At 38.0% G+C, this 15,697-nt stretch overlaps 1 protein-coding gene across 2 annotated transcripts in view; it reads right to left on the bottom strand.

The window, feature by feature from the left end:
- AFG2A (AFG2 AAA ATPase homolog A) overlaps nucleotides 1-15,697 on the bottom strand; it is a 206,109-nt gene that overhangs the window by 130,335 nt on the left and 60,077 nt on the right. The window contains exons 14-15 of one of the 2 annotated variants that reach the window (XM_074823612.1): nucleotides 12,661-12,787; nucleotides 716-858 (exon numbers count right to left, since the gene is read on the bottom strand). In XM_074823612.1, coding sequence (XP_074679713.1) covers nucleotides 844-858; nucleotides 12,661-12,787 — 142 coding nt within the window. In that variant the 3' untranslated portion in view covers nucleotides 716-843. Of the gene's footprint in view, nucleotides 1-715; nucleotides 859-12,660; nucleotides 12,788-15,697 lie in introns of those variants that run through there. The other variant, XM_074823611.1, reaches the window with a different exon arrangement.

Below are 15,697 nucleotides of genomic sequence, written 5' to 3'. Positions count from 1 at the left end.
TATGCACCCATAAAAACACATGTTGCACCCACACCTTGGATACTGTATGCAGTCCTGGTCCCTTTCTCTCAGAAAGGATATAATAGATCTGGAAAAGGTTCAGAGAAGGGCAGCAAGGATAATCAAAGGCATAAAACAGTTTCTGTTTAAGGAAGAGCTGGCCCTCCTTTCATTCTGCATAGGACCACCTTGTTCACCTGCTCCAGTTATTCAGAACTTGATTTTATTTTTTTTTAAAGAAAAGATTACATAGCTTTGTAGCAAGGTTGAACAGTGTGCACCAGGAAAAGGTAAAGTTTCAGGTTTGCACATCAGTGGTTTTGAGAACCAGCTGCTTTGCCAGAAACAGAGCACAGAGATGTATGGAATGAGGGCACAAAGGCATGATTTGGCATGAAAAGCATCATTCTTGTTTATTTCCTGAGAGAATGTGAAAAATTATCATCAGCTCTGTTCAGAAACACGTTTTAAAATGCCCACAAAGTTGTTTTGGTTTTTGGCTTGTCCATGAAATACGAATGAGAAAGCCACAGTGATGTCTCACTTCATCCTCTTCCATCTGTGAAGTGATGGCTATTTAATTTGTCTTCCCTTTTCTCAGCAGTGTTTTAGAAGATACTACTGCAGGTGACAGGGAAAGGTATTCATACACAGGCCATACTGCATAAGCCAGCAACAGCTGCGGCCCTGTGCATAAATATAGCCCAAGGTTTCAAGAGGTTTATTTACCTTCACACTTCATTAGTTCTCTGTGCCTTCACCTGAGAAAAAGTCTAGCAGCATTGATACAAGTTCTGACATCCTTTTCTATCATCCTGCCAACACAGTTCCCAAACGCAGCTTTCAAAGCAAAACTCCCTGTACAGAAATAACAAAGCGGATGGGCAGGGGAGAAGGAATCATAGAGGGATAGGGATGGAAAAGATTTGTTAATACAGTGTTATAGCTATTGATGTGAGGTTGCAGGGAAAAGATACCAGCAGTAGCAGTGTAACTTGAATGTATATAACTAGTTTCATAATAGATTTTTCCATTTTCTAAAATCTATTTTCATAACAGATTTTTTTATGTTGGAATTGTAACTTTAAGTGAGGCTATTAATGGGAAAATAGAACAGACATCCTATCTGAAGTAGTGGCTAGTAAAACTAAAGAAGCTAATTTTTAGGTTTAAAAGAGGCAATACAAATCAACAATTGTCAGTATCACGTGACCACCAAAACAAAAGGACAGTTCCCAAAAATCACCTTTTTCAACACCTTACAGGGAAGAGTAATTCAAGAAGATTAGGCAGCAATCAGAATATTATTATGAAGTGTGTACAAAGCACAATTAAGAGAGGGCTTTTTCAAAATCTTTCCTGTATATATGGTATATGCTTCTCTGTAGCACAAAGCTTAATTTGCCATGGAGGGAATACACTTACATTTAAAACAAAGAAGCAACTACACCCTGTTTAATTAAATTCCTCAACTAAGTAAGAACATGTAACAGACATAACCCCCAAAAGGAGCACTCACTTCAGATTTCCAGAACTGCTGAGTCCTTTCAGTCATTGCCTGGCACCACTCAATCAAAATACTCATTTGACTTTCAGACCCTTCTCTCGCAATCAGTTCCAAATACCTTGTAGTCTACACATTTTTCTAGGTTATCCCAAAAATCTAGCAACTGTCGTGATTCTGAGCCAACTCTTACAGATGTATATACATCAAATCATTCGGAGCTTCAAACAGGTTTTGTTATTAAATTAAGTTGGCATATGCAACCCTGAGGTACTCCAGTGACCTAAATAGTCATTCACCAAGTTTCCACTGTTCATAAGAGATGTTAATGTCTCATTTGGACATTAATAGAGCCCTAGCTTTGCGCTCCTGCATGTATGCATAACAATCCTTCCACATACCTTATGAAAACGATATAGTACAAATCAGCGACCCCCAGATTGCTCCCTTTTGTCTTATGCTACATTACTATAGTACTGCCTTCATTTAGTTTGATGTTAAGATTTTTTTTTAAAATAACTAAGATCTTATAGAAAGAACCTGTTTCTCCTGAACAAACCTATTATCTCTCATTGTTATATGTACTGCACATGAATGGTATTTCTACTTATCCCTAGAGCAGTACGTACATCACGTGTGCGAGACATTCAGCTTTCATCACCGATGGAGCAAATAAAATGTAAAGCTGGACCCCCTTCAAGACATAAAAAAAATGAACTAGTGGAAATTCTGCCTATGTCATCCTATTTTTCCTTCTCCCCATAGAGATTTCACAAACAAAAAACCAGTCCTAATTAACTGAATGGACTAATGATAGCATCAAATATCCACAAAACCTTAAGCAAAAGGTTACTAATATCCTTACTGAGAAACAAGTGCGTAGCAGCTAATCCCTAAATTCAACAGCTCTTTAGAGTGCTTTACTAATGTAAAGAGCTTGATCATATTCCAACTTGCTCATTATAAAGCTCTGAGGTTCACAGATTTTCTAAACCTAAAACTAAAACTGAAAAGGTCACCACCTTTAAGTGCACAACCAAACAATGAAACTGTACACCAGCCACCTCATCCTCCCAATCTGCAGTCCATTATGATTGACACTAAGCCAGTGAGATGTGCAATGCTGGGCTTTCTATTTCACCATGACTTCCATTTTTACTGAAACAGCTTCTGCCCTGTTAGGGAAGAGATAAGTATCAGCACTTAATATAGAAGTCACTCAACATTTTACATTATAAGATCATGCATTTTGTAGCTTATGCTATTCTGAGCTTTGACTTTCTTGTCCTTTCCAAGCTGGCTGGTTGCCTTCAACTGATTTGTTTTGTAATGTTCCAGTCAAAACATTTCAGCTGTTGCATGGGAAGGAGACCAGGAAAATGTCGCTTTATTTGCAATCTTAAAAAATTAATAAAATTATTTCACCCTAACCTTGAGACCTGACCACATTAGAAAGACTTGAAACATCTCAATTTGAAAAAGCTTTGTGAGGTTTCCTGACATTTTGCAGATAAGTTTTCCAAGTTTTGACCACTCAAAGACTGATCCTACCAGGGCTCAAGGAGTCTGCAGGCCATGCTGCATCCAGGCTTCCAAAATGACAGCAAGAAAATGAGCTCTCCTCTTACTGGCGTCACTTGTATCTAGTCAAGCAGGAGAAGGAGAAAGAGGAGACCAGAGCTGAGTCCACAAGAAAGAAAAGCCCGATATGAGGAATGAGCAGTCCGGACACTGGGGCAAAACTGATGCTCATCAAGAAAGGACTCTAGATGTGGAAGCCTGGGAGGTAAAAGAGGATCAGGGAATCCTGGCTGAGCAGAAATGCATCCAATGAGAAGCGTAAGCACAGGGAAAAAAGTTGACGTCAATTGAGCAAAAGCAAGAATCATACCGAGATTAGATTAATAGTTTGCTGAAGATCATGAAGTCAGTAGACATAGGAAATACAGACCAAGAGGATACTGCGTAAAGAGACAGCAGGCAAATTGAATAGGGAGAAACATCAAGGAAAGACTATAAGGAAGGAGTTATGCTTATGGAAAGCTGGAAGAAATGTTTAGTACAGAAAAAGTAATTTACCCACCTGTTCTTACATTGTCAGAAAATATCCTGGACAACAAGTAAAAGTCTCATTCCTGCATATTGGACCCCATAAAGAACAGCAAAGAAGTTTAATATTGTTGCCAGTTTACTACCTATTTCAGGCAAACAAGTTGGTTTTGGCAGATGCAGATGGTCCTGTACTGCTGATAACCACAAAGATCTCAATATGACACCATATGATGGAATCTGGATACTCCCCCCAGAAACTAGTAATTGTTCATCTGCTTTTAAACAGTGTAAATCAAAGCCCTCAAAAGTAAGGCAATGTGAGTATTAAGGTAATTAAAGTAGAGGCAATAATAATGACTTGTAAAAATAATTTTCTAAATTAATGCAATGTAATTAAATCATGCACAATGAATACCACTTTAATTAATGTAATTAAAGATTGCATTATGATGCACATGCACAAAGAAGAATGAATTAAGATTGTACACACAATCTTACCTATGGCAGTTCTTAACATACGAGTGCTCGACAAACACAACATTCTCTGTAATGCTCTTTTAATATAGTATACACAAAATACTACATACATACTGTGCAGTTTGCATCCACAAAGAGGAAAGCTGGGCAGAAGACCAACTGCAAAGCAAGCCCTAAATGTGTTCATGGCCACAGCCCAAGTGCAATAATTGCAGCCGTTCCTCTAGCTTCTGTAGCTCACAGTACTACACTAACATCCTTTTCAGCGTCACTCCCATAAATATTTAAATACAAGACTTTTTGGAATGTCTCTTCCTTAACTGTTATCACTACTCTAATGAAGCTTATTAAATATAAAAAACCTCATGCCATCCAACATGCTGACTATGAAATATGCCTTGCTGCACTTTGCTTATCTGCCATAAAGCCCAGTATTCCTAATTACAAGCCACCAAGGCCCTGACAGCTCCTGAGGATGCTCCCACAGAAACAGAGCCAAGCCACACATCTCTGGAGAGCTACTCAGCTGTACCCCTCCCTTGCACGACCCAAACACTGACACAAAGTGGGAAGAGTGAATTGAAAGGATTTAGAAGGAAGAGGTTATCATCACATAGACTGTTCTCAGGTAATTCAAGTAGGAAGTAAAAACCCGCACCTTTATAAGCACACACACACAGAGGTTTTAGCAGTTAAAACTTGCCATATAGGTACATGAAACTTAGTCATAAAATTAGTGTTACTTCTCTAGATAAAGTTGCTTGCTTTATCACTAAACCCACATGAAGAATGGAGTTGACCTAACCCAACAGTTAGGAATTTATACCAAATCTACATGCACTGCTCAAATACACCTCATTTTTAGAGGCATGATTCATTTTAACCCCGTATGTTCCCCTGTTATCTTACAAACACAGTGTCATTTCCATGTTACTATTAAAAAATACCCCAAAAAACCCCACTTGCTAACAGTTACAGGCTCACTGTACAGAGGGATGCTATTTACATAACAAACATGAATCTGACAGTCTTTTGAATTTCCCACTTCATTAATAATCTGGAGGCTTTCTAACACGCTGCATTCCTCATCTGGACTTTGTGAGTCTAGGAGGTATGAATAAGAACAAACTTTGGCCCTTGGCCTTTACTTTCCCATCTTTGTACTTTTCCAAACAGAATAAATACACTTTGAAAGCTTCAAGTAAGTTTTCTGGCATATGTTGCAGGGAAGTTTATGAAAGTATTAGTGATGCTAAAATACATGACTGAGTCGATGTAAGGAATGCTTTCCATTATAAAGAGTAAGAGCAGGCATATTTACTTTTCTGTTCTATTTGAAGTAAAACTATTATATTTTTACATACATTGTTTGATTGTATGTTTTCACAGACAAAATAAAGCCAACTTATCCGGGCCCTATAGTATATCTGTTAAAGGGGAAACTATGCAGCCCAGCAAGTTTTCCCTCCAATCCTTCTTTTCAGGCAAGTAATAAATCTTGAGTGAAAAAGTCACTGTGCTCTTCAGCTGTCACCACTAAGATTTTGTTTTTTAAAACCATAGCAGCCTTAAGGCTGATTTACTACTCAGTCCTACACACTCTGACAATCGAATAGTTGAAAACAAAAATCTCTTTTGCACACCTGGAAATATTTTATTGGCTGTACTCATGAGAAAACAAAGTTTTCATCAGTGAGGAAGGAGGCGGGGGAAGTGAGAGAGAGATTCAGGTGAATCTTAAAACCTCGTTCTTGACTTAAAGAGAAACTTTGTACATATGTACATGAACACAGAAACTACCTTGGCATTCAAACAGAGTGGGTCAGGGTCTTCAGGGACTATGGGCTCACTATGCAATCCAGCCTCAAATCATCAACTTGGAAATCTTGGCCAGTAAACAGCAGTGACCATCAACCGTGTCTATTTAGTCATTTCAGTTTGGCAGGTGAAAAGAATGTGTGACAACTTTTAAATCATTTCATTCACTCTTTTGCTCTTCTTTTTAAAAATAAACTTAGTAAGCTCTTAATCACCCTGGTGTAAACATCTGATATTAATAAAGGCAAAATTAGACCTTTGAGAAACAGCTACTTTCCAGAGCACCTCTTTGCCCTAGTCAGAGTTGCAAGTTTAACAAGATTAAGGGTAAAAACCCAAACACATACCAGAGAAAACCAATTGATGGAAAACGTGATGGTGCCAAAATTGTGAAACTATTTTAGAATATCAGATCCTCTTTTCAATGACATGTAGTTTGATATCATTTTCCCCTAAAGCTTCATTTTCTGAAAATTTATTACATGCTCCAGAACAATCTTGTCTTCAAAAGAAATCCCACATCTTCTGTTGTTTCAAAGAACCATACCTGCACCTGGGCAAAATGAATTAAGTACTCTAGGTGCTGGCTGACTGAAAAGGAGACCCACAAAATCTCGCTTGCTATTTATAATCCCAGGGCTTTACAAGAATATGAGGAGTGCCCTTAGACAAGTAGAGAGGCCTTTCAGCATTTAAAGTGAAAAAAACCAATAATTAATGGTTCAGCAGCATAGGGAAACATGGCGATTGCATTTACGTACTTTGATTCCTACTCCAAAATACTTTCCCACCTGTTCTATTCTCGTGATGCCTACAAAGCTCATCTACAAATGAAGACTGATTTCAGTAATATGGTATCAGGCAGGCAAAGCAGTTTAGCAACTTACTTGTTAGTTATCTCTATCATTCCCAAGGCTGGACTGCATCTCCACTAACCTAGCAGTGCCAAATTAAGTATGTAGAAAGATTTCACTCTAACTATTGCTTACTTAGTACTAATTTATTCAACTGCCATAAAACACTCTGCCAAGCAGTAAGTGTCCCAGCACCATCTCCTTCTAAAAAGCACCCAGTCTTGTGCTCCCTGTCTTCCAAATCTGGATGAAATCTGCACAGGAGCAATGCTGAGAAATGGCAGCTGGAGACATAGCCCGCTTCCCTGGGGGGGGTGCTGGGATTCTGCTCATGTTGTATCACTGCAAGGCCAAGGGACACTCGACTGCTCATCTTTGAGCCATCTCCAATGCAGAGCAGAATGAAAAGTGAGGTATTTACATTTCCTCCTCCAAAGTCCTAAAGCAGTTTAGCATAGGTGGGGCCTTCTTTCAAGCACAGCTTGATTAGGGGGTTTCCCAACTGAGTACTAGGGAGAGAAAAGAAAATAAATCAAAGTTGTCCCTCACAATTCCATGTACAACTCTATCTGTGTTCACGTACCTAAAGCGGCAAGGAGTGGTGGGATGGTTTGTTGAGAAGACAGCACCGGGCACTTCTCAGAGGTACGCAGCAGGCACAAGTTGCAGCAAGCTAGACTGTTAGACATAAGGAAGAAAATCTTCCCAGTGAAGGTGGTCAAACAGCACAGCAGTTGCCCAGAGGCTGTGAAATCTCCATCCTTGGAGAAACTAAAAACTCTCCTGGACCAGCCTTGAGCAACCTCACCTAACACTGAAGTTGGCCCTGCTCAAGCAGGAGGCTGGACTAGAAGACCCCCGGGGCCCCTTCCAACCTAGAGTATTTTATGGTCTTCGATCAAATGGAGGGGTGGAGGGGTGTCACAGAGGGAAACAGCACATGACTGATGGATTATGTGGCTTGTAACTCTACAGTCCTACACTATATTTGGGAAAAACTGAAATCCTACCAAGTTAAAGCTGTAACATAGGAAGAACCTTTAATAAGATATATCTGGCCAAAATGGAAATCACAAATAGGCAAATATGTAAAAAGGAAAATATATTATGTGGTAGTGAGTTAAGTTTGTGCCACTGCATCTGACTGCTAAATATGCTTGTAGCATCACCTGCTTTATAACAGCACATACACATTTCCAGACAATAATGAATAAATATGCAAGATTCTTTCCTGTTCCTTTTAACTTGTAAAACTGCAAACCTAAATATTTGAATTTCTTCCATAAGCCTTCAGAAAGACAGAACTTTGATGTTTTTAAAGAGGAAAGGTTATTTACTTTTACTGCAGGCAAGAAATTATAATTCCTTTACTGATTCTGCCAAATGGCTCTATCCTGCATTTTTTGTTTTCATCAAAACAAGACACTTTAAATTAAGGTTGTCCCATAACTACACAGTAATCAACATTTTGAGGGTCAGATCAACTTGATGAACCTCTATTTGACTTCTCTGCCCAGAAGACTCCTCCAAATCCAAATGAACCATGGGGGAAGGGAGTTTTATTCCCTTTCCTCGTGTTTGGCAGTTGCTAGGAAGAACACAGGCTGCAGTTTTGGGGTTTTTTTGTTTACGTAAGCAGAACAGATAACTCAGTAGTATCCACATGGTTCTTAAACTAAATAAACTGGATTGAAACCCAGTGGTTAATACACTGAAGCCAAAAGAACTTATCTAAGGAAGAGCAAAACTTGCAGGTGAAGGAAGAGGAGGTCGAAGAGGAAAAAGGTGAAGAGGAAGGCTAGGAAGCAAGAAGTTTTTAAAAAGCAAAATAAATATGCAAAAGGAGGCAGCAAAAATCCTCTGCACTGGCACAATACACAGAACATGTGCTCTTATACCAACACACAAGATGCTTCGAAATTGGGAGCCAAGACCTCCTGTACTCACAAAGCATTCGTAAAGATTCAGCTCTTCAGTATTCAACCTACCAGGATAGTTTCTGGTTTAAGCTACACTGAAGCCCACTAACCGAAAGTGGACAAAATCCAGACCATCATCAATCTAAGGACAATGGGCAATGTTGACAGCACAGCATCTCATTAATCTTCATTTGTCCTGTCACATCCTGTCATTCTTATGCAAATAGTATATTTGAGGATACATCTTTTCTGCACCCCACGATAAGGAGAAGTGAAGCTGTCAGGAGCACCAGGATGTCATCCTATACCACAGGCCATCACTTCACTCAGCACCTCGTGTTTTACATCACAGCTAATGTGTTTGACATTCAAATTTGACCCAGCAGGAGGTAAAACTATCTGATGCCACAGCAACATGCATCTTGCTTCCTGTGCTAAAACATTCACCAAGGTCCCTGGGGATCTGACAGTCTCTTTTCCTCTGCTGTACCCTTGCTAATGGAGATTGAAACACTGCTTAAGAGAAAAAAGATATCTGCATGGGCAGGTAAGGATAGCAGTTTATCCCTCTCACCCAAGATATAAACCCAGTACTAAAAGGCTAGGAAAACAGGTTCCACTGAAAAAAAAAAAAAAGGAGGACACACAAATCTTGATGAGTTGGTCTAGGTTTTCTTCCATGGAAATCTGTCAGACTACACCTGAAAACATGTCTACATATAAGTCTGAATAGAACATTTAATTTCAAGCTAAGCAAATTACACACAGTGTTAAAAATATTTTATGCGAGGTTTGTGGGGATGAGTGATCTCTCGTTAGGCCAACTGATACATGGGAAAATACAGACTTTGAATCATAAGCAGCTCCATAAAGTTATTGCTAAATATTTTAGGTATGAAAAATCACTCCTGATTGGGTAAGTCACCAAAAACAAAAAGCCTTTTCCCAATTATTATTCATCAATTTTACTTATAGAATGAAGAATAAAAGGGAAGGTTTTACTATTATTACTGACTCAGAATGTTTTGTTTCTGTATCACTTTCAAAGAATGTTCAGAACATCTTGTTCCAGAGTATTTCCCTTCCAAGAGAAATCACTTTCTGTAATATACACGGCTGAAAACAGTAGATGCCATTTTTGTTTTCTTATGAAAAATAGAAACTATCCCAAAGTATTTCCAGCATCCCATGAATGGGATGCAAAGTAGCTAAGTGCTACAAACATGGGATACAACTTAAGGTTGGAATAATATTTCAATACAATCATGACATCTTAGAGAAATTACCTTATTAATAGACATTTCTAACAAGCCAAAGCAAGTTTACCATTCAACATAACTTTATAAAGTCTGACTCAAAATCTATTCACTACTCAAAAGCAACATACTGCAGTGTTTGCAGGAATGATGAAGTCTGCACTAGGCTCAGGGGAATACCCTTACATTTGATATTCCCATGTGCTGTTTTCAAATTACAAAAGATTAATCATCACATATTTGTCAGTTAAGAAGCAGCCACATAAATGAAGACACTGAAATGGACTGTTACCAAATCGTAAGCATATAATATGAAGCTTACAAAGCATGCATTCCTCAAGCATTTCTTGGTTTGAAAAGCTAAGAGACAGTCACAAAAAGCATACCAGACATCTTCCCAGGCCCTGTAAGTAGAGAACACAGACTGCCTTGTGCCTTTATACCATATGTAAAGCTCATGCGTTAAAAAATACTGGATAGTCTTCAGACACCTATGAAAACAGGACACTCATTTATTCTAAGATGTAACTGAACTGATATTTCCATATAAAATATTAAATTGATTTATCAAAATGTTACATTTTGAAAGGGATCACCGATCACAAAGTAAACTAAAAAGCCTACACCGAAAGATTCCCCATTAAATAAAGTTCACAGTACACATTCTGGTGTCAGCCTGCTTTCTTCCAAGGAAAAAAAAAGGTGCAACTCATGCACTGCAAATATTGCACAGACCCAGGAGAAGATGGTGGCCTGGTATAGCTTGTCTGGTCTGGATGAAGCATAATGTGAGCAATACCAAATCAAATGTGATTCTCCTGTCCCTTTAAATCACCGTTTAAAATCCCCCTTACTCCAGATTGGTGAAATTTTGTTCTTGTATTCTGTAAGTGAATGCTTTCTACAAAGTTACCAGAACTCTAATTTTTCCATTATATCTTGGTAAAAGTAGTTTTAAATAAAACTATTAAATATCCATTCATGGTTTCTTGCTAATAAAATTCCTATAATCACAGCTTGCTACTGTGGATGCACTGTCTCATGTAACTTTTTCATTTTCTTTACATTTAGAGTCAAGACTATCAGCTTTACTTGGGAAAAGAATACATAAGATATGTTGTCACCTAAACACAACTGCGCTGTTAGTTCTTAAAAGTTCACCACCCCCCCTAAAATTCAGATGCACAAAAGATGTCAAATTCTTACCCACCATAATAAAATGAAAACGTTCAGTCCCAGGCTAAGAGGTCTGGATTTGCATCAGTGATGTAGGTACAATTGGCATATATCTAGTAACTTAGGTTCTATCTAAAAGTTCTTGGTATGGCAGGGTGGTACCCTTAACACATGGTAGTACTTTCCCAATATTGTCAATATTTCAAATAAATACTGTCCCAGCATGCCAATATTTCAAATAAAAACTAAAATATAAGAAAACAGCATTCACTGTGGTCCCAAGAGAAATCCAGCAAAAGGGAGAATGATAGAGAACTGAATTCCCAGGTGGTGATGGAGATAACACAGTTCAGTGTCGAACTGACTCAGAAGTAATTCTTTTCAAATTCAGCTTACTCTGACACCAAAGAATAGTTACCAAAGAAAATTGAAATCAATTTGACAAAAGTGGAATCTTTAAAATTTCTATTTTGCACAGGCATATTTTTCACTGATGAGTTTTATCATCTTTAACTGAAAACTCTTTGCCAGCTCTGCTTTGCCATGGCAGCCACAGAGATAGTGTGTAAGCAAGCTCAAGTAAGCCTTTGTCAGGACACCATCAGCTGTGTGGCTTCCTTCAGTTCAAAAGGGAAGAGGCTGTGTTCTGGAGCCAAAATACAAGTTTTTTTCCACAAAACTTCATGTGTATATAAACCTTACTTTAAAAGTGCATGCTTCATAGGTATTTTATGCCAGAATGCTCCAAGACAAACAGAAAGGACTATTCCAGAAACAGTTTAAAATGGGAGAATTTGTTAACATTAAAAATGTCTAAGAAACTTTTAAGAAACCCTAGAAAAGATCAGAAAAAATAAATTTCATTAACTTGTCATCAAATTCATGAATGTTGTAAAGGTGAAAAGTTGTGGAATAAAGAACCCTACCAATGCTCCAAAATTTATCTTAAAGGAAATCACTTCAGACTGGTCCATTTACTGCACTTAGCTGTGAGAAGACACAGAAGTGGTAGATGGTTTTAAAGTGGATTTTCTAGAGGGCTGCTGGGTTGGTTTTGTGTTTGGAGGTTTTCTGCAGTCAGTGTTACAACCCTCCTGTTTTTACAAACTTGAAATGTTCTTGTCGCTCCAGCAGAGCTGCCGCAGGATCTAAGGAGAAATTGCACTGTTTACACTTGGAAACCTTATTGCTGGCAGCAATGGCACTGAGGAGATATTTAATCTTTTGAAAGGAAGTAACTAATGAAACCAACAAACTCCAGCAAACTCCTGCATAAACAAACACAACAGAAGCAAAAACCACAGAAGCAGTTTGACAGAAATGCTGTTGCACAAGTTCAATGAGCTTGATTTAAGGAAAATTTCTTCTAGGAAATAGATACTTAAGGCTATCACAAAACATTTTGTTTCTGTTAAAAATTCTGTAGAGGGATAAAAAAAAGCAAGGGACATAATCCTTTCCTTTGCCTCGTCTTCATTTGCAAACTTCTAGTCTTAATCATTAAATCGATAAGATAACAGTTTGGAGAGTAAAAGAGAATGGAATTATACCAAAATCTGGTCTTCTCAGGAGAACAGGATATATGACAGTGCATCTATTCATACCTTGTCTATCATGTCCGGTCTGTTTGTAGCTGCCAAAATTGTCACGTCCTTCAGCTGTTCTATCCCATCCATTTCCGTTAACAACTGAGCCAAGACACGGTCTGCTACATTTCCAGCACCTGAAGAGCTGATTTAAAAAAAAAAAAAAAAAAAAGAAAGGTCACAGCATTAGCTTTCCCTTCCTAGAAAACTGGAGAGAGGAAAGAATATACCGTTCTTTTCAATGTACAGGGAACCGTCTTTTTATCTTAATTCTTTCTGACTTTTATTTTCACCTTCAATCCCTGAAACAGTATCAGTCATATGAAGTGAGTAAAAGCAAATCAGAGAATTAGTCCTTCAAGGTTTCTTGGTATTCAGTAAAGCAACTGAGGTTTTTTTACTTACTACCCTGCTATGTAGGTTGTAAAGAATTTAACACAGTGTGGATGTCTGGAATAAACATTTTTAAGATAACTGAATTCATGCAAGCTTCTTTACTAGTCAGACAAACTTCCATTTTTAGCACCATCCAAGTGAGTGCTTACACCACTCTATGCAGTATAAAAAATTAGGTAGTTATGTATTTCGCAGAGTTGCTCTACATTTTTGTTTTCCCCATCAAATGAGAATAAATTGAGTGTTGACCAACTGCCTCATAATAGCATTGTCAGCCCTTTAACTCAGCTAATTTTCCAGATACCAGGAAAAAAACCCAAGACTGAGAAACTGAAAACTCCAGTTTTGAAATCACCAATATGTGAAAAGCCTAAACAGACAAGGCATAAACTATTCTAGGCATCTATTTTTTTTAGTTTGGAATTAACTCTGGTAACTTTGAAGTTTATGGAAAATTTGCTCACATTGCTTAACTATGTGTAACAAAAAGAATTATAGAAATAAACTATTATTTTCATTAAAGCTTCTAATATTTTAAAAAGAATAACCAAATAATGTACCACCTTCTTCCCAGACAATTTTTTGACAAATAAATATGTGTGTGTGTACGTATGTATGGATGTGAGCATATATTCACAGATATAACAAAGAATGCAGAAAAGGAAGATATGGCATAAATCAAATTAAGAGACCAAGCACATATGTTGTGATAAATAATACATCTCATGAACAGTTGTGTTCTTTTTAACATCCTAATTCTGTACAAAGAGGCTTTATTTCTGAAACATTATATAAAACAGGTGACTGCACACCATATAATTTTTTAGTTTTGAAAGAATACTGGACCTAGGAGATACGAGGACCATACACAGATAACTGCATACACTCATATGTTGGCAGACACACTACACAAATTATGTAGTATATGTGTTCCTTGTAGCATCCAGCTCTGTATAAATACAGGGGGGCCAGGGTGAGCGCACGCAGCAGCTTGTCCCAGAAGTTCCCTCTGCTGAGCTGGGGCAGAGAAGCTGAAGCAGGCCGGGGAAGGCAGCTGGGAACTGCCAGACAGCACTGAAAATGTGGGCTTTATTGGCCTTTGCCAGAAACCAGGAGCCCTACTCTTGGCACATGCCAAAAGCCTGGCTGTTTTTGACACAAGCTTCCCTTCGGATGGCATGCACAAACTTACCTCTTCTTCCACCGAGGGGACTGCTCTTCTAGGGTTATTCCCCCCTCCATTACACAGGGGAGGGCTTCATTGCTCTACCCTTAAATAGGTCCTTTTCAATACAATTTTAAAAAATTAATCTCTCCAATTCTTCTGGATCCCTCTAACTTCACACTAAGAAGCGAAAGGAAGTTTGATACTTAAAATGAGGCTGGGCTTCTTCCCGCAATGTACATTTTTCTACTGTCACCCCAAATCTACATAAGATTAAAATAACTTTTTAATCTCAATTTTTTTTCAAAGTCCTTTTCCAAAAGTACTCTTAAATGTTTATACAGATATACAGGCACCTACACACACAAACGCAGTACAATTATCCTGCCGAACACAAGTTTCCAAAAAGAAATACTAGATTTTAAAGTAGAAGCACTCCAATTACTTCCAACAGATAGAAAATACACACATACAGTTGCATAGTTATTATGCACATATATTGCTGCAGCACTGCCATCCACCACCAGCACACCTGCAACCAAAGTGCTTCCTAAATGTCCCAGAGCCAAAGCAACAGTAATGACTCCATCGCTGCTCTACAGATCGCCTCCAAATAAATTCTCTAACTTTCCTATTCTACAACTGGTTCTGTAATTTTCCTGTGCAAAACAGTTAACTTATCAGACCTAGTCTGGAAAATATCTTTGAGGAGCTATAATAAACGCTGGCTAACAGAATATTTAGGTTGCTAAGAAATATTAGAGAAGGGACTTGGGTTAGCTAGTCGTCAGTTTTTCAGTTTGCTGCAGCCACATTAGAAACTCCCCAGTGACATTAGAGCATTTCTAATATACCCATGGGTCATGGTCCCACTGACTTATAGAGGGCTGAACATGATAAAACACTTCAGGTGTTGGACAAGGATAGTAAATGCTTTTCGAAGGACACAGAGCTTAAAGGAAATTAAAATCAACTTTGTAACAATAAGCTAGTCTCAGTAGGGATTCAGGCCTCCCATCTTGCAGAAGTTTCACATTTACTTGACTTTATATCCAATAGACTGCACACAAGAAAAAGCTAAGCAGAGGAAAAAAATAATTGTAAAACTGGGACCAAAATGTTAATATTCTATTGATCTGAAGCTAGAAGTCTTTGGGGGAGATGCTAAACTTTTTTTTTTTTTTAAAGAAATGATGAAATATTTGGTTGTAAAGAGAGGTGGCTAGAAAGAATATTACATCTTTCCCCAATATAAACATTTCTCTTACAAGCTTCAGACTGAAAAAAAATAAAGAACTGTTTACTCTAAAGACCCCCACTGTTACAGGGGAATGTACACTGCAAAGACTTTCATGCAATTAGGGCATAATCAGAAAATTGCAATTATGCAATCACTGATGGCATAATACTGCTCAAACAACGAAGGAGGATACCAGTGCATTATTAGGGGCTTTATTATTATTATCTGTTAAAAGTCGAGTAAAAAAAATTTAA

This window comes from Strix aluco, chromosome 4, assembly GCF_031877795.1.
Source record: "Strix aluco isolate bStrAlu1 chromosome 4, bStrAlu1.hap1, whole genome shotgun sequence".
Lineage (NCBI taxonomy): Eukaryota > Metazoa > Chordata > Aves > Strigiformes > Strigidae > Strix > Strix aluco.
This window is presented reverse-complemented; position numbering and strand designations above follow the sequence as displayed.